Source organism: Poecilia mexicana, unplaced genomic scaffold (assembly GCF_051168715.1).
Source record: "Poecilia mexicana isolate PSO_F unplaced genomic scaffold, ASM5116871v1 scaffold_2, whole genome shotgun sequence".
NCBI classification, from domain to species: Eukaryota; Metazoa; Chordata; class Actinopteri; order Cyprinodontiformes; family Poeciliidae; genus Poecilia; species Poecilia mexicana.
The window spans coordinates 58,302,721-58,330,326 of NW_028263371.1; the positions used below are offsets into that span (position 1 = coordinate 58,302,721).

The window sequence follows — 27,606 nt, forward strand, 5'->3', positions numbered from 1 at the left end:
GCAAAGGGTTAACAACCACATAAAGCCTAATGCATCTTAAAAACAATGCGAGTCCTGTTTTTGTCTATTTATTAGATTTATTTTACTTGGTGGCCTTACCTCAACTATGTGAACAATTCCCAGGTGAGGGTCTTCAGGCGCCGAGTATTCTCTCTCCATAAACACCAGGGTCATCTGGTTCCCCTACAGGCCACAGGAACAAACACAGGCATTAATTAATGTGCCGTTTGGATGCTGCGGTCAAACCCGGTTGGGTGTTTCGCACCTTGAGAATAATGTCGGGTCGAGAGGCTTCAGCTGGCAGAGGCAGAGCGTCTCCTCTCATGGTCTGGGTGTGAAGTCGGTACCGCAGGGAACCGCCGTAAGACGAAACCTGGAGGAACGAGAAGTAAAAATCTAAAATAAAACCAGTTAGTTCAACTGATTTAAACTGGACAGTCTACTGGTACCTTGTCTCCTAAGTACGTCTTGGGTGCGTGCCAGTGGAGGTCCTGGTAGACATCGGGCACATCACTGAGGTCGGCCTCTGTGAGATCCTGATCAGGATACACCGTCACGGGTACTTCCTGTCTGTCTGCCCCGAGGAGCACCCAGCCCTCCATGTCCATGATCTGCAGAAATAACCCAGGAGAAAACTTAACAACACCTACACACCTGAAACAAATCAAAGTCTACCAGGACTCAGAGAAAAGATGCATCTAAAGGTTGGAGGATGGAAACTCTCCCAGACTGGAAACACCTGATCTATTCATACTTTCCACAAGTCTGGACCGGCAGCGATCAGCGCCATCTTGGTAGGAAAGCCCAGTCAAAGCATGGCTTCAAGACCAACAAAAAGAACATATGTGGAAAGATAAAGGAACACAATGGATCGACCCGTATGAGACGGAGAAGGAAAATATTTCAGACGATGTGGACAAGCTGCCTCTGACCTCACTACCTGGTGAACAGGAAGAAAGAATTCAACATGGAGGAGCTTCACGGCCTGTCATCCATGAACGGACACAATCAATGTTTGAGCAATTTGTAAAGGACGTACAAACTCTGTGCGAATAACAAGGTTCTGGTGACTGGTAGAGTAAATACATGTAGTACCAAATACGTAGGCTACATGGCCGCCTTAACTAGCAGATAAAAGCTACATAAGCTAAGCTAATTTTGCTAGTTCAGCAGATAAGTAATACGATACATATCACTGATATTTATCTTAGTATTACACAGAGGAGAGGAGAGTACTCTGAAATTACCAAGTAATAGTTGTAATAAACTTATATGGTTTATACGTTAGGAATGAGGCGAGAGATAGTTCTAAGCTTGCATTTATTATCAGAGAAACTGCCTACCAAGATGGCCGCCATTTACAACGTTTACGGATGTGTGAGAAAGATGAATCAGTTCTATCCGGATGTGACTGACGTAAGGCAATCCTGGCTTAGTTCCTCTAAAATGGGAATGTTGATGCCAAACAGGATAGCCAATAATCAATAAACTAAACTGAATAATCAATAATCTCATCTGACAGAAGGCTGCAGGTCTGAGGGGAACGCTGGAACAGCGCGAGTGAAACCAGCGTCTTCATGTTTCAACACATCCATGTTCATAAATCCTTAACGCCACATCTAATTACAGAAGATGACAGAAAGAAGAAACGGATCCCGCTTCTCATCTCCTGTTAGCTACATGACAGTCAGTTGGCAGAAACGCCTCGATTCAGCTGATCCCGGATCAGGACGTAAATCTGTTCCACCTCTATCCGTCTTTTGTCCGAGCTTTGGCAGCGGTCGGTGGCCCCGAAGCAGAAGCAGCTGGTGCATCCTTTCGGGTTGGTAGGGTCCAGGTGGAAGGTACCGATCCTGCACTGATCGCATCGGGAGCCCTGGACGTTCTCCTACACACACACGCACACACACACACACACACACACACACACACACTTTGAGTTGCTCGAACTGGTGGCGGTGCCTGAAAAGAGGTGAGAGTTTTGGGCGTTTCTCCAACCTTGCAGAGACATTGTCCTGTGAAGGAGTTGCACACTTCCTCCTCGGTTCCCGCCTCGTTGCAGTCGCACTGCCTGCAGTTGGGGTAACCATAGAAACCGGGCGCACAGCGGTCACACTGCCGGCCAACGATGTTGTTCCTGCATCTGGAAGCACAGATTTTTGTTATTTAAAGGTAATCCTTCAGCTGTCAAACTCTTTGGATGCTGGTGTGTCTGTCTGGTTTCCTTAATTCTCTAGAAAAAAATTTAATTTTCAGCTACTTTTTGATTTTACCTGAGTAAAAATAAGTTGAAGTAGTGCTATTCTTACTTGAGTATAAATTTTGGGTATAGTGCGTCTGATTGTAGGTAGGAGTAAATTCTAAAAATTTCAGAAATTTTGAGATTAATCAGAAATATTTTAGGAAATATTTCTGATTAATATTTTACTCTCCAAAAAAGAAAAAGAAAAAAAAATCTAAATCTTGCAAAAAAAACAACAAAAAAACAAAAAACATTACAATTTTTGAAATGTTTTTTTCTAGAATATTTCTGGGATTAATTTCAAAATTTCTGTTTCTCTAACAAAATTTTGGACTTTTCAAGCAGAAATTGTAACATTTTTATTTTTTTTAGTAACTTCAAAGGAAGTTACTTCAAAGTTCTTAAACTTCAAAGTTTAAGAACTTTGAAGTTTTATGTGTGTAATCTTGTATTACATACATAAATCCTTAATACTGATAAAGTATTAGTACTTTCAAAGTACTAATACTGGCAGATTTTTACTCTTAAATCAAGACATTTTTTCTGTTATAAGTGAAAAAATCTGCCAGAATAAAGTAATTATAAACTTAAAACAAGTCTCTACCTCTTGCTTATAAGTTAGTTTTGTCTTATTTCAAGTGTATTAAGATATTTGCACTATAAACTCCTCCAAAAATACTTGGTAAGATTATTTTTCCTGAACCCATTTTGTTTCCACTTCCCATAAATGGAAGTCTGTACATCTGATAAAAACGGTGAAGGATTTAATTTTACCTGCACTGTCCGCTGTCCGTGTCGCAGCTGACGTCAGGAGAGACGATGCCGGGCCGAGAGCAGTTGCAGATCTCACATCCCACCACCGGGTGGCAGCCAAACGTCTGCGGCTCGCACTGGATGCACTCGGGGCGCAGAGTCCGGGGCGGACAGATGCAATCCCCGGTGACCGGCTCACACAGCCGCGTGCCGCACTTACAGGCTGCAGGGAACCGACACAGAGGAAATGTCCTTCAGAACAATGCAATGAAATATACAGACGTGAACATGGAATATATGCTTGAGTATTTATTTCCACCTGAAGCAAATTTTCATAATTCATCAAATTATTGTTTTTGTTATTTACATAGAAAACTAAGCAAACTGTCAATTCTTATTGAATTGTATAATTTAAATCTTGTTAGCAAGCTAAATATGTAGCTCCAAACTAAATATTTACGCTTGCCAACTAAATATTTATATTCAAACTAAATATTTTGTATGCAATCAAACTAAATTGCAAACAACATTTTTAGAATGATGCTAAATATTTAGTTTGCTAGTCCCGTCCACTAGTTTGCTATTTAGTTTGCTAAATATTTAGTTTGAAGCCTATTTAGTTTGAAGATAAATATTTAGTTTGCAAAAAAATATTTACCTAGCAAGCTGAATATGTAGCTTCAAATTAAATATTTTCTTTGCTATTTAAATGTGTAGTTTGGAGCTACAGTAAATATTTAGTTAGCCGGCTAACTAGATAGATATTTAATTAACTAAATAAATATTTAGCTAAACTAAATATTCAGTTTGACAGCTAAATATTTAGTTTTTAACTAAACATTTAGCTTGAACATTAAATATTTAGTTGGAAGCTAACTTTTATAAATGAATGGAATAGATGATAGCCTTTGATTCTAAATATTTGTATTAAATACACTCATGTGAAGTCAGCCTGCATATTAAACTCAGGAATAATCTTTCACCGATTCTGGACCTGACAGCAACTCGACTCACGCCTGCAGTTGGGAAACCCCCAGTAGCCCGTGGCGCACATGGAGCAGTCCCGTCCAATCACGTTGGGCCGGCACCGGCACTGACCGCCGAACGGCTCGCAGGCGTCGCTCTCGGCTCCGGCCTCGTGACACGCGCAGGGGATCGCGCCGTTGTTGAAAAACGCCGACAGTGACACCGCCGAGCTGAGGCAGAACGGCGAGGCAGCGGCGGGACTGCAGCGGAAACCACGTCAGTGAAGCAGCAAGACATAAAATAAAACATTTCTCTGCTTGGGCCACTGACTTCACAGAGAAGCTGTTCTGTCCACAGTTGCTGATGAAGTCGTACGATTTGTCCAGAGGTTCTTCGTTCAGGTAGCTGGAGCTGTAGCTCCGCTCAGGAACCACAAGAACGTAATCCTGTCGAGACATTAAACGGGAATTCATTCTGTCACATTACTGACAACAGGGACAGGAAGTACCTAGTTACATTCAGCTGAGTAACTTTTTTTAGTCTTATTTTACAGACCGTTTCATTAGGGAGGTCAAAAAGTGCCAAAATTTAATCTGCAACTACTCTGAAGATATTTGATCATATGAGTTGGAACAGATTCAGACTAGAGTTGGGTAGCTCAGTCTCATATGTTTGGCGTATTTTGGAAGAACAGAATCAATTTGATCATCTGAGAAACGAAAGGAAAATCTCACCAGCCACAAAGTTCTGCCTGCAGGAATCTGAACGGTGAGGAAAACGTCGTGGTGGGTCACATCCAGCATGATCTGGTTCTCCGAAACCAGAACGTTCCTGCAGCCGTAAGCATGGGGGCAGAACGAGGCGTTGGTCTGGCCTGACACACACACACACACACACGCACGCACGCACGGCCACAGACACGCACACACACACGGCCACACGCACACACACGCAGACACACACACGCACGCACGCACGCACACACACACGGCCACAGACACGCACACACACACGGCCACACGCACACACACACACACGCACGCACGCACGGCCACAGACACGCACACACACACGGCCACACGCAGACACACACACGCACGCACGCACGCACGGCCACAGACACGCACACACACACGGCCACACGCAGACACACACACGCACGCACGCACGCACGCACGGCCACAGACACGCACGCACACACGCACACACAGAATCAAAGTCAGTCACCAAAGGAATGCTATTTTATTACATTTTAAGGAAATTAAATGTTCCTTTCTCCTTTTAAAATAAGGAGTCGAGTTATTTAATTGCATTTTTAGGAATCTTTAATATTGCGTAAAATAAGCTTAACTGATTAAATAAAAAATAAAGATAAAATAGATTTTTTTAATCCAATTAATCAATTAAATAATAATGACTGACACAGTACTTCTACAATAATACGAAAACTAAAATAATAGTTAGCTGCAGTCCTAACTTTGTTATTCAATTGTTATATTTTAAAAAATTCAGTTTTCAGTTTCACACAGTGATTTTTTGGCCATTTTTTTTTGTCAAAAGAGAAATTTTGTTGATTTGTAAAAGCAATAAAAGGTGAGATATTTTTTACAGTGCAGTGTTACCCTGCCAGATGACGCCTCCGTTGATGTAAACCTGGACTGGATATGTGGGATGCAGAGGCTGGTGAAAATGGAGGATGAAGACGTAACGGCCGAGAGCATGGAGGCGAGCCGAGTACACCGCTGCATTCTGGGTAACGGAGACGCAACGGGAAACTTAAACCGGAAGTAACTGTAAAATGACCGTCTGGTTAAATCAGCAGCTTTCAAACCTGCAGCGAGTCCAGACGCATGTGGAAGCTGCTGTCGGCTCCGAACGGCGGCCGGACGTCTCCCATCCAGACCGGCTCGTCTCTCTGGTTGGGGACGAGCGGCGGGGCGGCGGCGGGGGACGCCTGGACCGGAGCGTCCTCAGTGGACGAGCTCTGGCCCTCCTTCAGGACCAGAGAGTCCGACGGCGTCTGGAAGCGGGACGGGATGCAGGAGGAGCTGCGACAGACACCAATCACAACGTGAGGCCTTCATTTCTACAGCTGCCTTTCCGTCAAAAAGTCACATGAATTTTTGTCGAAATTCTGCTGATGTTGAAAAAACTTAATTTTGCGATCGCAGAGTCTCCATTAAAAATCACACATGAAGAAGATTGTTCACGCAATAAGTCATTAACGGTGACATATTCCCATTTCTCCTGCCTTTTATAGTAATTCTGTTGAAGTTTCTGTTTTATATTTTTGTATTTATTGACAAATTAAGTCATTTTAACCTTATTTATTTTTAGCAAGACAACAGAAGGAACAACAGATGAAAAACAACCTTTTGGTGAATTCAGTTAATTAACGTCCCGACCAATCAGGGGCGAGTAGAGGATCCAAAAATTAAACTCAACTAAAAACAGCAAAAACTTTAACACATTTTTACTCAAGTAAAAGTAAAAAGTAGCCGTCCAAGAAATTACTCAAGAGTAAAAAGGTATTTGAATTTCTTCTTTAATTTCTGTGCTTGAAAAATCTAAAAATGTTGAAAACAGAAATTTTGAAATTAATTTCAGAAATTATCTAGAAAAAAATGGAATTTTTCAACATTTCAAAAGTCACAAATTTTTTCTTCAGTTTTTTAGGAGCATGTTTTTTGTAGAATATTTATGATTAATCTAAAAATTTTGGAGATTTATGGAGTAAATTTAGCTACAATCAGAGGTGGGTAGAGTATCCAAAAGTTTTACTCACATGAGAGAAGACTACTTCCTGTCGTCGTCTTTGTGGTTTTTTTTACTGATCATGTGACTCATGATGCAAAAAAATAAGTGTTTCCACTGCAGTTTTGTGAAATGCGTCTATTTTAATATTGATTCTCTCAAAATTGCTAATTCATATTTCATAATCTCACTTTGTGTAATCTGTGTTTACCAGTTGTCATAATCTCACTTTGTGTAATCTGTGTTTACCTGTTGTCATAATCTCAGTTTGTGTAAGCTGTGTTTACCTGTGTAATCTGTTTACCTGTGTAATCTGTGTGTACCTGTTGTCATAATCTCAGTTTGTGTAATCTGTGTTTACCTGTGTAATCTGTGTTTACCTGTTATCATAATCTCAGTTTGTGTAATCTGTGTTTACCTGTGTAATATGTGTTTACCTGTGTAACCTGTTTTTTTATTTTTTTATTTTTTTTATTCCTTTATTTAACCAGGTAAACCCCATTGAGATCTAGATCTCATTTTCAAGGGGGACCTGGGCAATCTGTTTACCTGTGTAATCTGTGTTTACCTGTTGTCATAATCTCAGTTTGTGTAATCTGTGTTTACCTGTTGTCATAATCTCAGTTTGTGTAATCTGTTTACCTGTGTAATCTGTGTTTACCTGTGTAATCTGTGTTTACCTGTTGTCATAATCTCAGTTTGTGTAATCTGTGTTTACCTGTTGTCATAATCTCAGTTTGTGTAATCTGTTTACCTGTGTAATCTGTGTTTACCTGTGTAATCTGTGTTTACCTGTGTAATCTGTGTTTACCTGTCGGGGGAGAACTGTCCATGCGTCCCGATGCAGTGCAGTCCAGGCTCAACAAACTCCATGGTGAAATCGTCTTTGGGCACCAGATACACTTTGTGCTGAAAACAATGAAAAAACATTGAACAGATAAAAGTTTAAACACGTCCAGCAAAATTAATTCAAATAATGTGATAAACGTTAATATTTTCTGTCCCTTATTTTAGAAAGTGTAGAAGATATTTCAAGCCTCTATCTCGTAATTAAAGCTGCAGCAAACAATTATTTTAGATGTCAATCACTTATTCTGATGATTAATCAATTAAACCAAATTCATTTAACCAGTTAAGTATTTTTTAAATACATTATTGGAAATGCAAATGAAATTCAATTATTTTCTTAAATAAATATTTTATTGCCTAAAATCAGCGTTCCTTCAGTGAAAGCTTGATCACTTGTAACAAAGCACATCAACATTTCTGCTTGACTTATTTACTGCTCAACTCTGACTGTGAAAATGTAAAGTCGCAGCACCCCTCCCCATCTAGCTGCTGGGAGCCTGACATGCTCAGAGTTTGGTTCTTCAGGTAATTATTCCCCTTCCAGTGATGATAAACGGATTCGGCTCGTCTTTGTGACGGGACAGAAGAACGATTCTCACCAGGAAGAAGGAGGCGCGCTCCGACGACAGCTGGACGTCGACGGCGGCGGCCAGAGAGAAAACTGCCACCCTGTTCTGCTCGTCGACCGCCACGACTCGACACAGGAAGCTGCAGGACGCAGACAGGAAGATGAAGACGTGATGAAAGAACCGCCGACCGGGAACAAACCAGAGCTGGCAGACAAAACGTTCGTTTGTGTTCGTTTCCATCCTCATGTTGACACATGAAGGATGCTTCTTCAAATTATTTTTCTATTTGGGACGAGAGATTTCCTCCACTTTCATTAGTTACAGTTTCAGACATTCAGGGTCGAAGGTGAAGGAAGCAGAAAGTTCAACACTGCAAAAACCAAAATCTTACCAACTCATTTTAAGTCTAGTTTCTTGTGCAAATATCTTGGTACACTTAAAAAAGAGAAAAAACTAACTTACAAATAACTTCAGTGAGAAACAGGAGCTGGTTTTAAGTCAATAATTCCTTAATACTGAAAATATTGATTCTTACTGGCAGATTTCTCCCATTTTGTAGGTGAAATAATCTGCCAATGAAACTTTGGAATATTTTCTTCAGGAATTATCAACCTAAAGCAAATTCTCATTTCTGCCTAAAAGTTACTTCTAAGTTAGTTTTGTCTTATTTCAAGTGTGATAAAGATATTTTCACCAGAAGCTAGACCAATAATACATGGTCAGATTTTGTGTTTTTGCAGTGAATTTATAAGTTTTGAGGAAAATATAGCAGCTTGTTTTACTTAAAAAAAGAAATTTTTCACATGGTATAAGTGAAATAATCTGACCGTAAAACTAGAACTTTTTCATCAATATTAAGGAATAATTATGTCTTGCTGAACTTACTTATAAGTTAGTTTTACCTTATTTTAAAAGTAATATGACATTTGAGCTAGAAACTAGACCAAAAATACTTGGTAATATTTTGTGTTTTTACAGTGTTCTTCAGGACAAATTTACAGAAAATAAAGTTTTTCATCTTCGAAGCAAAATGAATATTTTTTGTACAGTTTTGCAGCTCTCTGTTTTTGTCCCCAGAAACTTGCCTTTTTTGTGAGTCTGTATACTTCAGTTAACGATTAATCGATCACAGATATTCAAACAGTCGATTAATCGTTTCAGCCCTAGATCAAATACCTGTGTGGTTCAGTTCCAGATAGACAGGAAGTGGGTCAGAGAGGCGGACGGATGGACAGGTGTTTATTCACCTGAACTTGCAGTGCAGCAGCGTCACCAGGTGGCGCTGCGTCGGCGCTCCAGGCGAGTTGACGGCAACGCTCAGCGTTTGCGGCAGCTCTTCTTCGCTGGCGTATTCAACCACCAGCGCGTAGTCTCCGGGAGAGGCCAGACGTCCCGGCAGCTCGATGCTGATCTGGACCAGAACCGAACCGTTACAACATCTTCCCCTCTTTTGCTGCTGAAGTGTGCAACTTTCACAAAAACAGGATTTTTTCCAATTTTGTTAAAACGGTCTGCATGTCATGACAGTTTGTTGTGGGACAGATAAGATTGATCTTCTCCACCTCCTCCCTGGCCAAAAACAACCAATCGGAGCCAGGAGGAGGGTCTTTGCTCTGTCAATCAACCTCATGTACTCGCTGCTAAGGGTGCTAATGGAGAAACAGCTTATCGTTACAGGGAAACCTTTTATCTGCTCGCTATGCTAACTAGCTTAGCATTGGTTGCAGGCTGTGTTGTGGTGAACCAGCCATAGCTTAGCAATGAGCAAAGTGGAGGAGGTGAGCACGAGAGTGATTGACAGCGCTAAGACCCGCCTCCCGGCTCTGATTGGTTGTTTCTGACTGAGTGGTGAATTTCTGCAGTTATCTACATAATTTCACAGATTATCTACGTAATGATAATTTTAACATGTAAAGAACTTTCTTTTTTTTAATAAACGTTACATTCTGAAGCTTTAATGACTTAATTACTCGTAAAACATGTGAAATAATCGGATATTCCAGCGGTCGCCTTACATCCAGCCCGCTGCAGACGGCCATGTCGGGGTGACGCGGCGTGACCCTCTCGGTGGGGCACGGCCGCGGCAGGTGGTTGTCATGGCGACAGCTGGCGTCGTTTCCGGAGATGGAGGGGAAAGAGTCCAGAGACAGGTACTTGTACAGCAGACAGCTGGACAGATGTATTTAAAAGAGATGATAATGAGCTTTGAACAGAAAATCTGTCATTTTAATATTTTATAGATGTTAAAATTAAGGTTGCCTGAACAAAATTCTTAGAAAAATCAAATAATAATATTTACTTCTGGCTGTTTTCAGGCACAGAGCTGTATGTGCAGGGCTCAGTAACTCTGATCTGGAGGATGGGAGCTTCGTAGTAGGCGCTGGGCAGCAACACCAGGTAGTCCTGGAAGACAAATTATAATAAAAAACTCAGTTAGTTTGACAATAAGAACAAAATATCATTGAAATATTCAGTGGTGCATTTTGTAGGATCAATGAAAGTAATGATAAAAGGATTATTAGTCTGTCACTGCATCCAGTCAAAATCCTACAAATAGAAATACTTCTGTGAAAATATAACTTTTATCATTATTATTATTAACTTCAATAAACTTCAATAAGCCCAGAGGCTTCAGACGACACGCCAACGCTGCAGGTGTTTCTGTTACCAGTAAGATTCCCTCGGCTTCGATGACGACGGTCCAGGTTCCTGGGTTCAGGACGAACGGCTCCACAAAGCTGTTCTGGGGAACGTTGACGAAGGTCGGCTGGACACTCGGAGCAAAGACGATTTGTTTGGACTGTTCCGAACCTAAAAACCCAAACGTCAGAAAAAACTGCTTCAGTTTCCTAATCTTTCCAACAGAAACTTAAACTAAAAATCAGTGAAGTGTTGGAGGAACTCAGGAAGAGACGGAACTGATAATCTGCTGATTTCACTGCAAAACACAAAATCTTACCAAGCAAGTTTGGTCAAGTGATAATATCTTAGTACACTGGAAATAAGACAAAAATAACTTAAAAGTACATTTTCAGCAGGAAATAGGAGTTTAAGTAAATAATTCCTAAAATATTGATGAAAAAGTTTTTGCTTCATTGGCAAAATATTTCACTTATAACCTGGGAAGAATATCTTGCTATATATGAAATAATCTGCCAATGAGACAATAACTTTTTTTTAATCAATATTAATCAATATTAAGCTCCCATTTCTTCCTGAAAATTTACTTTTAAGTTAGTTTTGTCTCATTTGAAGTGCTCTACGATATTTGCAGTAGAAGCCAGACCAAAAATCCTTGGTTGGATTGCGTGTTTTTGCAGTGTTGGGTGGGACGTACCTCTGCGGTTGGCCTGATAGGCTGTTATTTTACCGCTGGAGGTGACTCCCTCAGAATTGACATATCTGAGGATGAATCGAGTCAGATAGACGTCTGCCTCGCTCACATAAACCTGGAGCTTCACCGCAGTCTACCGGGTCCGAGGTGAGAAAGAAAATATGTAAGTCTGACACTGCTGACAAATCTACTGATCTGTGGCCCTGAAGAGGAAAATATACGGAGCTACAGACAGAAAGAGAAATCACCACCAAGAAGTTTGCATTAGCTGCAAACAAGCGACCTTCGTCTGACAGGACAGGCGGGAAAGACAGACAGGAATGATGATGTATCTCCACTAGTCTCACTACAGTTACCGCTTTTTGATTCTGCAAGAACATTATAAACACGTCGCAATGTGACATCTACATCCCAGAGCTGCTAGCTGATTATGACTAGCATTGTTTTTAGCTGTCAGGTTGTCAACATAACCTTAAATGTATGTGTGATGTATAAAATAAAACAGTTTAATTTTTCTAAATTAAACTAAAAATGGCGAGGGAGAGGGAAGTAGGTCAGTTATGCTAGCTTGACTATGACAAACCTAACATGTAGATGTGCTGCAGAATCCCATGTTTCGGTTAGGTTTAAAATAAAAACGCAACCGACACACCAACTCTGACGGATCATCATCAGCAGGTGTTTAAATGAGCCGATCTCTGCAACAAACAAATACATCAGGGTTCAGGTTGTTTCCACTGTTTGCCCTGGGAAGAATAATTATTAAAGTTATGATTGGGATGAGATTAATATTTTAATTTCTGGTTGCATATCTGGAGACAAGAACTTCAAGTTATCTGGTCGTTGAGTGTTTGTTAAAATGTTTGTTAAAGTGTTTAAGTCAGGGGTGTCCAAAAGGTGGCCCGGGTCCCATTTGTGGCCCCTGAAATGATTTTATTTGGCCCCTGACCAAAAGTCAAGATGGTAAAAATATTGGTAGAAAACAATTAATGACCCCAAAAATGTGGAAATTGTTTTATTTTTAAAAAGTCGACAATCCGAAGCCATTTTTATGTTTTGGATCTTTAATGATAAACAAATTTTGTAAAATAAAATGTGTTTGTTGTTAAGCAGGAAGATAAACCTCTCAAACTACATTTAATACATTTTTGGTCCACCAGTAAAGTTTGAATTCATCTGGGCATAAACTCAAAGTCCAGATGAATAAATGAGCTTGGAAACATTTAAAGAGGAGGTTCAGATCCATCACCTCCTTTTCCAAATATATTAAGTGAATAAAAAGACAGAAAAATGCATTTTTCCCTCGTTATCACTCACAGTTACCACAGTAATAACTCCTGCCGTCCTCTATGACCGTCACTCTGCCCCAAACAGCAGAACCGGCCCTGTTGCTATAGCGAAGCACCACACAGAAAAGGTCCGGAGAGGTGACAAACACCGACACCAAAACTCTGGACTGCCAAGGAAACGGAGAACCAGGAAAGAAGAGAAGACGGGACAACACAGAAAACAGAGGAGCCAAAAGTTAGAGAGCAAAAAGACCCGAGAGAGAGAGAGAGAGAGAGAGAGAGAGAGAAGGAGCGAGAGGGAGAGACAGAGAGAGAGAAGGAGCGAGAGGGAGAGACAGAGAGAGAGAGAGGGAGAGAGACAGAGACAGAGAGAGAGAGAGGCAGAGAGAGAGAGAGAGAGAGAGGGAGAGAGAGAGAGAGAGAGAGAGGGAGAGAAGGAGAGAGAGAGAGGGAGAGAGAGAGACAGAGAGAGGGAGACAGAGAGAGAGAGAGAGAGAGAGAGAGAGGACAAAAAATAACAGAGGAGAGAGGAAAAATTCACAGAGAAATAACCAACACTGACCAAAAGCAAAGTTTAATACCATCACCTTTAATACCAAACATCCTTTATTTCAATCAGCACATTTCTCTTTGGTGATCGCATGTAAATTAATACAAACTCAGTCTTTTCCATTCTTCTGTCTCTTTTTCTACCAAAAACTGGATGACAAAACTCTTCAGTTTGGTGTTTTGGTCTGAACTTTCTCTTCTGATGAAAGACAATTTCTGTCCATTTTATTTGTCGTTTCTGTTTTTTGTTTGTTTATTTTGGATATTTAAATGTCTTCCAGTCTCAGTGTTAAATGTTCATTGGGATTTAAGTTTATCCATCTTTGTGTTCTTGCATTATTATGTCATGTGTTACTTGAAAACGGTCTCAAAACAACAATATTGTCATTCATCACAATAAATTCTGGGACAATTTATTGTCCAGCAAAATTTGTTTTCTTGACAGGCTTACTTTTTAACTTTTGCCCTCCAGAAAGGTGTTAATGGACAATTGATGATCATCAGGCTCGATTCAGAAGAAACCACTAATGAAATATTTTTCACCGTCTGATTTTACCAAAGAGAAATGTCCAACATTGTTCATTCATGAAAGAAAGCAAAGAAAGACGGGCCACAGTCATCACATATCTCTACATATAAGACAAAGTCATTATTCTGCAGGTACGTTGAAGGCTGACCCTACCTGGATCTGGGACATCTGAGCGTAACCTCTCCAGCTGAAGTCTGGGAACTCCAGGAGGTTGTAACCGAATCTCACCGGCCGGCCGTCCAGCATGGCTCCCTCCTCTATCTCAAACTTCAGATGGTGCAGATCCGGGAAGTAATGATGCAGACGAGGCCTGCAGGCAAACAAGACAACCAAACCACCATGAAGACGTGCTGAAAGTTACCGTTACAGAACTGACCTACCTCCCTCTTTTTATCATGTTTGAATTAAATCTTTTTCCTGACTTCGTCTTCCACTTGTTATGTAGCCAATTAGTAGCAAATCCCTGCTTCCTTTACTTTTATGTACAAAATGGACATTTCAGATTTAGCGTCTTATGTTGAGATGCTTCATAAAGAGAGTCACAGTTGGGGTAAAGATGAGGATGTCTCTGCATTTATGAGAAATAAATGCAGTTCTGCCAGGTCTGTTAGACTCACTGGTTACACCTTGGCCCCTCCACGTTGGGTCTGCAGTCACACTGACCGTTTTGTTGGCCACAAAACTGACCCACTGAGCCTCCGATGTCACACTGGCAACCTGAAAAACACTCATGCACATCAGCGACCAGCTGACGCAGAAAAACAGACATTTAAATCCATCAGGTGGTTAAAGACACTCACCCTGGCAGCCGAAGTAACTGTGAGCCTGCAGGTTGTAGAAACCCTGTTTGCAAGTGGAGCAGGTTCCACTGCAGACGCCGGGCTTACAGTGACACTCTCCAGTTTCCTGCCACACACAGAAACACAGTCAGCACCATCAGCTACAGTAAACATAGGAAAAATGGAGAAAATCAAAAATATGCCAAGGACATGAATTATTTCTTACATCCACCTCAACAGGAAGTAAAATCTTTCAGAAGAGATTTATGTTACTGAGGATATTATTTAAAATTAATTGTAAAAACATACAATTTCACCAAGTATTTTTGGTCTAATTTCTACCGCAGATATTTCATTACACTTGAAATAAGATAAAACTGACCTTTTCAGTAAGATGTAGCAGCTTGTTTTAAGTAAATAATTCCTTAATATTGATGAAAAAGTTCTAGTTCCACTGGCAGATTATGAAAATGTATTTTTATAAGTGAAAGTTAAGGCTAAGATATAATTAATGTTAGAAATTCATCTATAAACACTTTATAACTCATTAATAACTGGTATTATGCATTAATTAAGTGTGAGAAGAAGGCTGGATGACAAAAATTAAGACAACAAATGTTTATTGTGCTTACAAAGTAGACTGAAATGCTCAACTCCAGATAATATATATATATGGTTCACTATTTGGTAAGAAACCAGTTGATTTTGCCTCCTTCTCACCCTTAATTAATGCATAATAAACAGTTATAATGATTTATAAAGTGTTTAAGTGTTTGAGCTAGACTTATATTTCACAGCTATCAGCTTCTCCAGCTGGTGTAGAGATGCTTTCAGAGGAGGAAGAAATGTTTATCTCACCTGTACACACTCTGCGACCCCACTCAGTGTCCCAGCGATGTTACACTCACAGCCTGCAGGAGAAACCAGACAGTTGTTAGATCTACGGGCTGCGTCCACAGACACGAGGAATGTGTGAGGTTTCCTACTGGAGCATCCATCAGCGGCGTCAGGGGAAAGGTTCCAGTACAGAGGTTTACATCGGTCACATGCCGGGCCCTCCACATGAAGTCGGCACTCACACTCGCCCTGCATGCACCAATCAGAGGCCATTAAAGCTGCAGGATCCAACTATTATCATACATTTTGTTTTTCCATATTGCTGAGAGTGTCATCATGTCGTGACAGTCGGTGAAAAAGTTTAGTTTAGTTTAGCTCCTCTGTCTTATCCCAGTGCTAATTAGAAACAACCAATCAGAGCCAGGAGGCGGGTCTTAGCGCTGCCAATCACAATCTTGCATAGCCTGTTGTGAATGCTAAGGCTTGTTAGCACAGTCATTGGTAGGGCTGTAATGGTAAGTTGTTTCTCCACCATTAACACATTTAGCAGCGAGTACATGAGTTTGATTGACAGCACTAAGCCCCTCCTCCTGGCTCTGATTGGCTGTTTTTGGATCATTTCTTCAGACAGCAGCAGCAGCTCAGGGAGGAGATGAATCTTTTTACAGATTATCCGTCTCATAAAGACGGTGAGACTTTTAATAAAAATTTAAAAACCATATTCCTTTTAAAAGTTATATTCTGTAGCTTTAAATTAAAACTGTTGAAAATGTAAACTTTGGAAAGTATGAGAGAAAAACAAGCAAGACTTACAACAGGCGGCAGCACGACGTACTGAACGGATCCGGCTGGGTGGCAGCTACCAGCTGGCAGGAGCAAAGAAAACAGGCAGCACAGTTTGGACATTTTATAGTTTATGCAGGGCTCAAACTCAAACTGAAGTACAAAACAAGTAAACTGTGAAATGTAGCATAACACTGTAATACTTCCACCTCCAGTAGTAAGGTGTTTATTTTCCTGTTTTATTACCTCGGCAGTCGGGGAAGCCGTAGGAGCCGTGTGCGCAGCTGTCGCACCGCAGGCCGCCCACGCCAGGCAGGCAGGCGCACCGCCCCGTCTGCTGGTCGCAGCTGGAGTACCGCGACCCGGCGGGGGAACACTGGCAGGCTGCAGGCGGAAGCACAGTCACCGATATGCTTCTAAAACATCAATCAGCGGTGTCCAAAATGAGGCCCGGGGGCCATTTGTGACCCTCAAACTAATTTTGTGTGGCCCCAACTGCAATTCAGAAAGGATCCAAATTTTGCCCGTATAGATGCATGAAGAAACTTTTAATTTGTAATCATGGTAAAAAGTATCACCAATATTGTCTTATTAAACAGGAAAATGTAAAGTACAACAAAGAGTTTGTCTTTCATAACCAAGTCTGAACAGAAACCAAGCCTATCCAGAGACTTTTACTGAAAAGACAACTTTGCTGCATTTAAAAGAGCTTCTATTCTCTCTGAAACCTGACTAAATACAGAAAGTCTATTGAAAAAGTGACCCAAATCCTGTTATTCAATGGAGTCCAAAAGAAACTAAAAATTAGACAATTTTCTTTCACATGCAAAATCTTCTACGACTTATTAGGTCTATTGTAGATTGTAGAAAAAATATGGTAAATTTCTGTCAAAAAATTCAAATTTTGAGAGTAATCTCAGAAATTTTCTAGAAAAAAGAAGGAAATTTATAAACTCCAACAGTCATAAAAATGTTAATGTCAAAATGTTGAGATTTTGACATTGTCAGAAATTTTCTACAAAAAAAGGGGGGCGAAATTTCTGAATTTCAAATGTCAAAAATTTCTGAGACTAATCGGAAAATATCTGAGTTTCTGGCAGAAATTTGTCCTTTTTTCTGTCTGCAGTGGCCCAAACACGGCATCACAGAAAACCCTTTCTGGTTTTGGATCTAAAATAAATTTATTTGATTTGTATTTGTTTGATTTTAGGTTGTGTTTGTCTGACTTACGCGTGCAGCTAGGGTAGCCATAGTAACCGGGGGCGCACTGGTCACATGACGCGCCGCCGTAATTGGGTCGGCAGTGGCAGATACCCGACACAGTGCAGCTGGTACCGAATGAGGTGCGAGGATCACAGGAGCATTCTGGGAAAAAAAAAAGTAAACGTAGATACAAAGAAACAAACATTCATATCTTTATGTTTCATTAAGGAGGTCAAAAAGTGCCAAAATTCAATCTGAATATATTTAGATGATGAGTTATGACAAAATTCTACTTTCCTCTGAGATTTATAAAATATTTTAAAACTGCTTTTTCTATCTGCTGCCCTCTGCTCTTCCTATTCAATTAAATGTATTATTTCCATGTTGTATCTTTTAATTTATTTTATGCATTTTGTCCGTGATTGTTGATTGTGTGTGGGGTTGTTTGATGTTTGCTTGACAGCATATTTTATCAACTCTGTAACACAAAAAGTACTTTTTAATTTAAATAATCACATATAAGGTACAATGTACAAAGATATTTTAACTTTTATTTTGAAAGTTAATCAACAAAGGCCCAAAATGAATCTGACATTGATGTCAGATTCTCCCCAGGTTTTAGCTGAATCCTGTCCTGTAGTTAATGTGTTAATTTCTTTCCCATCAAGGCTCATTTATTAAAAACCTTCTGGTTTCAGCAGCTGAGTAAGCAAACTCTGGGAGCCGCCATTTTGTGTTTTGTAACCCTTGAACTAGACCTGTCTCATACTTTCACATTTCCCTTCCCGTCTTTCCCACCTACTCTAACAAAAAACCCTATTCTTTATGAAGCACAGTGCCACTCCATAAAGTCCAGCCTCAGATGAAGTGCTTCCAGATGTGAGCTGACGGTAGAAACAGAACAGATAGATTGGGTCCGGTCTGAGGCTGGTTACCTTGGCAGTTGGGGAAGGAGTGGAACCCAGATCTGCACTGTTCGCAGCGCGGACCCTGAAACTCTGGCCTGCAGAGGCAGCGACCCGACACGTCGCAGCGCTCAGGGAGAGAGCCGACTGTGCTGCAACCGCACACTGCAGAGAGAGGTCAGAGGTCAGGGAGCGTCCAACTAAAGATGCTGCAGTGGCCGTAAGGGCAGAAGAAAAACATTTATCCAACTTCAGAACATAGATAATGACATTTAATTTACTTTAAGCCAAGCCCATGACTTTGACACTTTCATTTTGATTAAATAATTATACAGACTCAGAGGCGGAACCTTTGTATTTGTGTGTTTCTGGTACGCCTTTAAATCTGACACACAAAAAACATAAAAAAAAAAAAATAGCAATGAAGTTTTTGGTTTTATTTTATGACCTTGTCAGTCTTTTCATTTACTCAGTCTGACAAGGTTGGAAATTTTAGGGTAAATTTAATGGAAATTAAGAGAACAAGAGCTGAATTATTAATATTTTTTTAAAATAAATAAAACAGATTTATTTTTATGTAATCAACTAATGAGTGAAAGTTTGAGTGGGGCAACATTCAGAGAAAAAAAAAGCCCAAAAGTCCCCGGGCGGAGGAGGCGACTCACGTTGGCAGAGGGGGTAGTTGAAGTAACCAGGCGCGCACTGGTCACAATGGTAACCATGGAAACCGCTCCGGCACATTCCATGACCAGTCACCAGGTCACATGATCCATCCAGGCAGCCAGGACCCGAACACTGGCAGGCTGCTGGGAAACAGGAACACAGAGTGAGAGAGGCGCAGCAGAACCAGAACCAGACAAGAGAACAACAGAACCAGAACCGGACAACAGAACAACAGAACCAGAACCGGACAACAGAACAACAGAACCAGACGACAGAATAACGGAACAACAGAACCAGACAACAGAACCAGACAACAGAACAACAGAACCAGACAACAGAACAACAGAACCAGACAACAGAACAACAGAACCAGAACCGGACAACAGAACAACAGAACCAGACGACAGAATAACGGAACAACAGAACCAGACAACAGAACAACAGAACCAGACAACAGAACAACAGAACCAGAACCGGACAACAGAACAACAGAACCAGACGACAGAATAACGGAACAACAGAACCAGACAACGGAACAACAGAACCAGACAACAGAACCAGACAACGGAACAACAGAACCAGACAACAGAACCAGACAACGGAACAACAGAACCAGACAACAGAACCAGACAACAGAACCAGACAACGGAACAACAGAACCAGACAACAGAACCAGACAACGGAACCAGACAACAGAACCAGACAACAGAACCAGACAACAGAACAACGGAACAACAGAACCAGATAACAGAACCAGACAACGGAACAACAGAACCAGACAACAGAACCAGACAACAGAACAACGGAACAACAGAACCAGATAACAGAACCAGACAACGGAACAACAGAACCAGACAACAGAACCAGACAACAGAACAACGGAACAACAGAACCAGATAACAGAACCAGACAACGGAACAACAGAACCAGACAACAGAACCAGACAACAGAACCAGACAACGGAACAACAGAACCAGACAACAGAACCAGACAACGGAACCAGACAACAGAACCAGACAACGGAACAACAGAACCAGACAACAGAACCAGACAACGGAACAACAGAACCAGACAACAGAACCAGACAACAGAACAAAGTAGAAGAAAGAAGGAAGGAAAGAAGAAAGGAGGGATGAAGAAAGGATGCATGACAGAGAAGGAATGAAGCTTCAATGGATAGATGAGGTGAAGGAAGAGAGGAGGGACAGAAAAAAATCTTTAATTCCAGATTCTTCGGGATAAATCTCGAAAATCTAAGATCTTAAATATGAACTTCCTGTCCGCCATGTTTGGCGTTCCCGTCCGCCATGTTTGGTCAGATCAGTCTGGATAAATGAAGGAGCGTTGCTCGTCTCTCACCCTGGCAGTTGAGGCCGTAGAAACCCGGAGCACAGGTGTCACAGTGATCACCGCTGAACCCGGGTTTACAGACGCAGGTCCGGGTCCGAGGGTCCGGCCTGCACGAGTTATCCACCGTCCCTGCCGCGCTGCATTCACAGTCTGCATGGAAAACACAATCACACCGGCATGAAAAACAGAGGAAAACTGTAGAAAATGTTGGAATAAAACCCAACAGATTGCAGGTGATCTGTGTTTTTAGACTGGCTTATCTCCTCTAAGCTACTTTCTGTTCACACCAGAGTTTTCCCAACACTCCCTCAAATATCTGACGCAGACACAGAATAATTCACAAGGACTCAAGGTCAGACGTTTGCTTCTGTTCCCAAAGCACAAAGAGCCAAAACCTCGTTTTGTTTCAGTCGTGTGATTATAATGTAATCCTCAAACTAATCTGACGAAATCCATCACAACCACAGAGCGCTGTAAAAAGTATTCACCCCACTCTTCTTTAAAGGGTTTTTAACAATATTTTTAGTTAAGAAGTAAGTTGTGATGACAATCACATTTACTTTCTCCAAAAAAACAAAAACACAAAAAAACAGAGGTTTGGATACACTTTAAAAAAAAAAATCATAATTTCAAAACTTTATCATCTTCCCTTAATTTTTCTTTGTCTAACATTAAAATTTGAATAATGACCCGAAACTTAAACAATAATTAGCAAAAACACCTATGTCCTCTTCAGTTTGTGCATAATTGAACAAGAAATAAATTAGCATAGTTTATCTCTATGCTAATGTTCTGGTTAGCATACATATATGCTTATTATATAATTAAGTTATGTAATATATGCTTATCATATAACTAAGTTATGTGATAACTTAGTTATTATATATAACTTAGTTATATATAACTAAGTTATTACTAAGTTATATAACTAAGTTATATAATAACTTAGTTATAGGGTTAGAAACAGAACAGATAGATTGGGTCCGGTCTGAAGCTGGTTACCTTGGCAGTTGGGGAAGTTAGTTATTATGTAACTAAGTTTAGCATTCATACGTCTGGTATGTCTGGTTAGCATTGCTAACCAAAAAGGAAGGAGGGAAGATGCTAACTTTATCTTTTCTAACTTGGCTTGTAAGATTTAAAATACACACAATGCAAATTATTGTTTGCTTGCTGATATATGCGCTCAAATCCATCCTACTGCACATTTAGATTCAGTTTTTGACCAAAACTGGAGGAGAACTGAAGTTTTTAACCATCTCATTAGGAAAAGTGACATGATTTTTTGTTAAGAGCAATAATCTGTTGATAAATAAGAAAAGATATCATTATTTTGGGTGTTCACATTTCCATCTCTTCTTATTTCACCGTTTGAGCGAAGAGAAGACTTACTGATTATCTCTCCAGCTGGTTTCGCCTCACTGTTGTTGTCAGTGTTTGTGGGATCTGTAGGGATGGCTGGTGAACAGAAAGAGTTTCACTTAATAACTGTATCCATGAAAATCTGCAACATGTCAGGAATGTTAAGCTCCAACTTACGGTAACACTGTGGGAAATTGATAAAGCCGCTGGCGCAGGAGTCACAGTTCTCCCCGCTGTAGTTCGGTTTGCAGAAGCAACGTCCGGTCAGATCCTCGCAGGTACCGTCTGTGGACTCCGACTGGCAGCTACAGGCTGGAGGCAAATAAAAAAAGAGAGAAATGGAGGATAATCAGGACAAAGACGACGCCCTGAGCTGGGGAAACTGATCGGACAGCAGGTAGACTCACGCAGGCAGGCCAGAGGGGAGTCGATGGGATGGTCAGGCGACCGATAGTAGGTGGGGATGCAACGCTCACAGTTGATTCCGGTGGTGTGATGCTGTCAGAGAAAGTTTCCAGAAGGTTTTCAACATCAGAGCTCCATCACTGAACGTAATAATGCCACAACGCAGGAGCCTGAGGTACCTGGCAGTTGAGGCAGACTCCACCACCTCTGTGATGTCCGTGAATGTCGAGACTGGCTCTCCGCTGGTCGACCTCGGGATCGTAGTAACAATCGAAGGAATGGCGGTGACAGTTACAGGCTGAAAGAACCAACAAAACCAAAGAAACCATTGAAACCAAATGAACCAATGAAGCCAAATGAACCAATGAAGCCAAATGAAACCAAATGAACCAATGAAGCCAATGAAGCCAATGAAACCAAATGAACCAATGAAGCCAAATGAACCAATGAAGCCAAATGAAACCAAATGAACCAATGAAGCCAATGAAACCAAATGAACCAATGAAACCAAATGAACCAATGAAGCCAAATGAACCAATGAAGCCAAATGAACCAATGAAGCCACCTTTAATACCAAAACAATACTGGGAAAAATGTAGGGGTGGATGAATTTACATATAATACCACAATTATGTCCAAATATACAGGATAAAAAAGAATAAACTGACAAATTTACATATAAACCGAGATTATTTCTAGTAATCACATTTAATCCGATTTATTCTTTAATCTGAGTCAGTAAACATTGGAGTTTTTTTTTAAAGCAGAGTGACGAAACTGAACAGAGTATAAGCTGCAACCACAACACCTCTAAACCGCCTGGATGTTAGAAACTCAACATTAGATGAAAAAAAACTTAATTAAAAGAGAAAAGATTAGCAAACGTTGCCCTTAAAAATCCAAGTGGATGTAACTATTTTTACTGCATTATAAGAGCCCGTATCATCACTCCTCCACCACCGAGCCTGACAGGTAAGAAGGTTTTGTACTGAAACTGATTTGTGTTTTTCTAAATCTAGAAAGATGAGTTGTTCTGCTTAATGTTTTTATTTTTCTCCAAGCTTGTCTTATGTCCAATTTTTATTATTCACAGGAGGAAAAAAAATATCCATTCTGAGAATTAATATAAATGTAACCAGAACAACTGAAAACATTTCCATCAGCACATCCAAATGTGGTTCCCCTCCCCAACCCGTTTCTGCTGAGAGTCATTAAATTAAAGCCAACTCATTCTGTTGAACCAACACATGAAACACATTCCAGTTCAGGCTTCAGCGATCACACCTTCTGTGTGTGTGTGTGTGTGTGTGTGTGTGTGTGTGTGTGTGTGTGTGTGTGTGTGTGTGTGTGTGTGCGTGTGCGTGTGCACCGCATCGGGCCCACTCACGTTCACATTCATTAGCGCTGTAGGTCGTCGCAGGTTTCCACGGTAACTGGTTGTACCCGGGGCAACAGTGGTCACAGGAAACGCCGCAGGTGTTGTGCTGACAGTCGCACTGCAACCTGTGAAACAACGAAATGAACGGAGAAAAACGATAAACTCTCAGCTCTACCGGGAGTTTCCCTGTTAGGGTTGAGAAGGTTCTGATGTTTAACGTTTCCTGTAGAAACAGGAAGCTGATGCTGCAGCTCCGACCAGCAGCTTCCCCGTTTCCTTCACCCTCTAATCGGGTTAGTCAGTGACCCCGCTGCCCACATAGTGTGGTAAAAAACACAGCAGGGAAAGAGACAGAAAGACTTTTTTATCTTCTTAACCAAGAACAAAACTCCAGGCAGGACAGAGCAGGACTGCGACGAAGAGGAAAGAGGAAAAATGTCTGATTTTTATCACCCAACTATGAACTTTATTCCAGACTGACCTGATTAGAATCAGATTTTTATAGGTACTGAATTTTCAACTTTTTGCAAGTGAATTTTTTTAACTGCCCGCAAAAAATTTCCTTTAAAAAAAATTTACTGTCAAAAATTAATCTGCAAAATTTCATTTGTAAATATTTGTTTGCAAATGTGGTGACCTTGTGATGACCTTGTGATGACCTTGTGGTGACCTTTGTAGTGACCTTGTGATGACCTTGTGGTGACCTTTGTAGTGACCTTGTGGTGAGCTTATGGTGACCTTGTGGTGACCTTTGTAGTGACCTTGTGGTGACCCTTGTGGTGACCCTTATGGTGACCCTTATGGTGACCTTGTAGTGACCCTTCTGGTGACCTTGTGGTGACCCTTATGGTGACCTTCTGGTGACCTTGTAGTGACCCTTCTGGTGACCTTGTGGTGACCCTTATGGTGACCTTCTGGTGACCTTGTAGTGACCTTGTGGTGACCCTTGTGGTGACCCTTATGGTGACCCTTATGGTGACCTTCTGGTGACCTTGTAGTGACCCTTCTGGTGACCTTGTGGTGACCCTTATGGTGACCTTCTGGTGACCTTGTGGTGACCCTTATGGTGACCCTTATGGTGTCCTTTGTAGTGACCTTGTGGTGACCCTTATGGTGTCCTTGTGGTGACCCTTATGGTGACCTTCTGGTGACCTTGTAGTGACCTTGTGGTGACCTGAGCTCAAGCAACAGACTCTAGATCAAGTCTATCGGCTTTCAGCCAATCAAATTACGCTCCTTTGATCACATGACAAGCAGTCACCTGGTTACTGCTGGATGTGGAGACACCATTGTGAAATTTTCTAGGCAAAACTTTTGCAGACAAAAAAAAATCTGATATAACTGCCTAAAATAAAAATAAATGCTGTAAATTGGGCAAAAAAACTGATACAATTTGCCTTTGGGCAAAACTAAATAGAAATGAGTTACATTTGGGCAAAAACCACCAGATTTGTGTTGCATTTTCCGTCCGTCTACTTTTCCTCAGTGAATGTTAAACCTTCCTGCAGATGAGGCTCCCATTTGTTTCATTTACCATCAAATCACAGCCTGAGACTGATGAGGAGAGCTGAGATGAAGCATAAAGATCGACTCGTCTCTTTCCTCTGAACAAATCTTCAGACCCAACAGAAGAGATTAATCTGAATTCCTCGTTCAGGGTTTTCATCAGTCAAAGTCCTGCAGGCTGCTGCGCGTCCACAGGCCCTCATGCCCCTTCTGCTTCTCCAAATGTTTAAAATACTAGAATACCACTTCAGTTACATCATTATATTCCCTCTGCTGGCCGTGATAATTGTTTAAATTTCATTTAGAAAGCAGACGCATGACTTCAACATCACTTTAAACACAAGATCGGTTTGTTTCTGGGTCAGAACTCATGAAATGTGAGGGAATGAGGCAGGAAAATCTTAACGAGTTTCAACATTTAGTTAATCTGTGGAATCAAAAAAATATTTTTGAAATGAATTGAGTGTAACTCCATTCCTGTGACGGATGTCTGCATCTGAAAGGGATCTGAGTTAGAAAAACAGATGTAAATATGAATGTCAAAGAACTGGAAAGCCAGAATCCATCTTTGTTTATAAAAGCTGGTGAGATTTTTATCCTTTAAACCTGAAAGGATAAACTGAACAGAAAGAGTGGTGAAATGTGAAAGGGGCTCTGAACACAATGCATGGACGTGTTATCAGCACAAACATGCATGCAGACCTGCAGGCGGTGCAGACAGTTACTTCAATGCACCCAGATTCAAAATATTGTTTCTGCTGCTTCCTGTTCAAAGTCTCAGCGCTGCAGGGGATTTTTTTTAAGCTGGCAAAAATGTGCCTTCAGAAAAATGGCACCAAAAATTTCCTTTTCTTTTTGTCCAAATTTGAACCAGGTCCAGCTGCGACTCATATCCGTTATTATGTCAGTGAAGCTCATTGCATCCCAATTTTATGTGAAGGAAAGTGTCTTAGCTCCTTTAATCTAACAGTCAAAGCAGATTTAACCCAGCAGTTTATCATGTTAGCTTGTTCTCCGTCTCCTTCCTCTGACTTCACTCCTCTCCTCCTAATCGACTCCTCCGGATCCTGCAGAGCGATCTGAGACCCCGACCATCCCACTCTGCACCAGAAGACCGTCTGCAGAGGCTTCCAGCAAGCCTGAGCAAGAGTGGGTCTTCACACATGCATGGCTGAGTGCAGGAAGAGCAGAAAGTGTGAAGCAGAGCTGCACGTTTGTACATGAAAAAAAAAAAAAAAAGAACGCAGATGGGAAACAAGCAGACAGATTTGACTGAGTAATAATGGCTCTTCTGCAGCACCTGAGACTGACTAGTGAGAAAATAAACCCTGTAGTTTATATTCACAACACGTCTTTACCAACATGCTGTTAAGATAATGAAAGGTTTCCCTCAGCCGCTTATTTCCACACATGTGCTCCATGCGTTAAAACAAGCTCCATCCTGCCTGGACAGAAACGAGCTTCATTAATGCTGCGACACAAACTAAGTTCATCTCCTGCATGAACGTCTGAATTTACAGTAAAACAAAACATTTTTTCAAAAAATACTTTTTGTGTCCATTAGAAGAATTAATTACATTAGCAAATTCTGTCTGGTAACATCCAGCAACTCTGTATGATCTGAAAAGTGTGGTGTGCTTCTATTCAATACAATCTGTGATTTGCCAACAAACTTTGATCTTGGTTTGGTTGAAGTGAATTCTGGTTTGGTTTGAATGTATGTGAACATCAAGCAGACCGGATACCGCTCCAAAAGCAGGAAGTGGACAGGGAATTCTGGGTAAATTCAACCAAAACAAATGAGCTAGCCTAGTGCTAGCGGGAGAAATGACTTGTGGTCTTTAGCCAAAGACAAAAAAGAAATCCAACAGCCGCTAAAATGCATTTTTGCTTTCATTTGGTTGCACTCAGCGTTTCCTTCAGAAGTTCATGGTGCAGCGTCCCCACAGGTGAGGAGAGGAACAGGTATTTTAAGCATTTGGTTTTTTGACGCAGAAATGTTGTAGTATTTTCAAACTTTCAGCTGTGAAAATATCCTTAATTACACAAAGCTGGAGTTGAACTGGGTTTTATTAACCGGTATCAGAGTAAAGTGGGCTGAAATTAAAAGCTTTTGGGTGATTCTTCTTTCTAAAAGTGTTTTAAAAAACATGGATTTTCCTTTTACTTCATAATTATAACCACTTTGGTTTATAAATTCAAAACACACTGGAGCTTTTGTTTCAAACGTGACAAAATGTGAAAACTTTTGTGATGTAAAACATAACATGTCTTCTAACCCCAACTCTGGCAGCATCTCATCTCTGATAATGATCTGAAGAATCCCCCCGATAATTAACCGTCCTTACACCTGCAGGCTTTCTTGCGGTAACAACTCCCAGGTCTCATTTGCACCACAAGTCTGCAGGTTTTTAAGTGCAGCCAGACGGAGCTGCAGCCAGAGTGAAACCAAATGATTCCCTTCACATTCGTAGCCTGGAGGTTTCAAACCAGCAACTCTCTTTGTGCCACAGTCACAACATCAATCAAAAATTTTAATAAGATTCTTTTTCACAATTAAGGAATAAACACACAAAGATTCCACCTTTCAGAGTGACTAAA

General features: G+C 40.9%; 1 protein-coding gene across 2 annotated transcripts in view; it reads right to left on the minus strand.

Annotated features, from left to right (window-relative positions):
- Window positions 1–27,606, minus strand: part of lama5 (laminin, alpha 5) — an 88,863-nt gene that overhangs the window by 28,962 nt on the left and 32,295 nt on the right. Inside the window, exons 7-40 of one of the 2 annotated variants that reach the window (XM_088003682.1) lie at window positions 23,509–23,624; window positions 22,301–22,419; window positions 22,124–22,214; window positions 21,894–22,028; window positions 21,747–21,812; window positions 20,364–20,504; window positions 19,007–19,144; window positions 18,372–18,506; window positions 17,464–17,598; window positions 16,480–16,617; window positions 16,264–16,316; window positions 15,600–15,699; window positions 15,472–15,524; window positions 14,635–14,740; window positions 14,452–14,551; window positions 13,988–14,144; window positions 11,471–11,600; window positions 10,802–10,944; window positions 10,433–10,536; window positions 10,149–10,302; window positions 9,381–9,544; window positions 8,164–8,272; window positions 7,527–7,624; window positions 5,793–6,009; window positions 5,584–5,710; window positions 4,696–4,835; window positions 4,292–4,407; window positions 4,010–4,221; window positions 3,017–3,218; window positions 1,999–2,143; window positions 1,748–1,888; window positions 450–611; window positions 266–373; window positions 100–183 (exon numbers count right to left, since the gene is read on the minus strand). In XM_088003682.1, coding sequence (XP_087859808.1) covers window positions 100–183; window positions 266–373; window positions 450–611; window positions 1,748–1,888; window positions 1,999–2,143; window positions 3,017–3,218; window positions 4,010–4,221; window positions 4,292–4,407; window positions 4,696–4,835; window positions 5,584–5,710; window positions 5,793–6,009; window positions 7,527–7,624; window positions 8,164–8,272; window positions 9,381–9,544; window positions 10,149–10,302; window positions 10,433–10,536; window positions 10,802–10,944; window positions 11,471–11,600; window positions 13,988–14,144; window positions 14,452–14,551; window positions 14,635–14,740; window positions 15,472–15,524; window positions 15,600–15,699; window positions 16,264–16,316; window positions 16,480–16,617; window positions 17,464–17,598; window positions 18,372–18,506; window positions 19,007–19,144; window positions 20,364–20,504; window positions 21,747–21,812; window positions 21,894–22,028; window positions 22,124–22,214; window positions 22,301–22,419; window positions 23,509–23,624 — 4,339 coding nt within the window. Of the gene's footprint in view, window positions 1–99; window positions 184–265; window positions 374–449; window positions 612–1,747; window positions 1,889–1,998; window positions 2,144–3,016; window positions 3,219–4,009; window positions 4,222–4,291; window positions 4,408–4,695; window positions 4,836–5,583; window positions 5,711–5,792; window positions 6,010–7,526; window positions 7,625–8,163; window positions 8,273–9,380; window positions 9,545–10,148; window positions 10,303–10,432; window positions 10,537–10,801; window positions 10,945–11,470; window positions 11,601–12,784; window positions 12,924–13,987; window positions 14,145–14,451; window positions 14,552–14,634; window positions 14,741–15,471; window positions 15,525–15,599; window positions 15,700–16,263; window positions 16,317–16,479; window positions 16,618–17,463; window positions 17,599–18,371; window positions 18,507–19,006; window positions 19,145–20,363; window positions 20,505–21,746; window positions 21,813–21,893; window positions 22,029–22,123; window positions 22,215–22,300; window positions 22,420–23,508; window positions 23,625–27,606 lie in introns of both variants that reach the window. The other variant, XM_088003683.1, reaches the window with a different exon arrangement.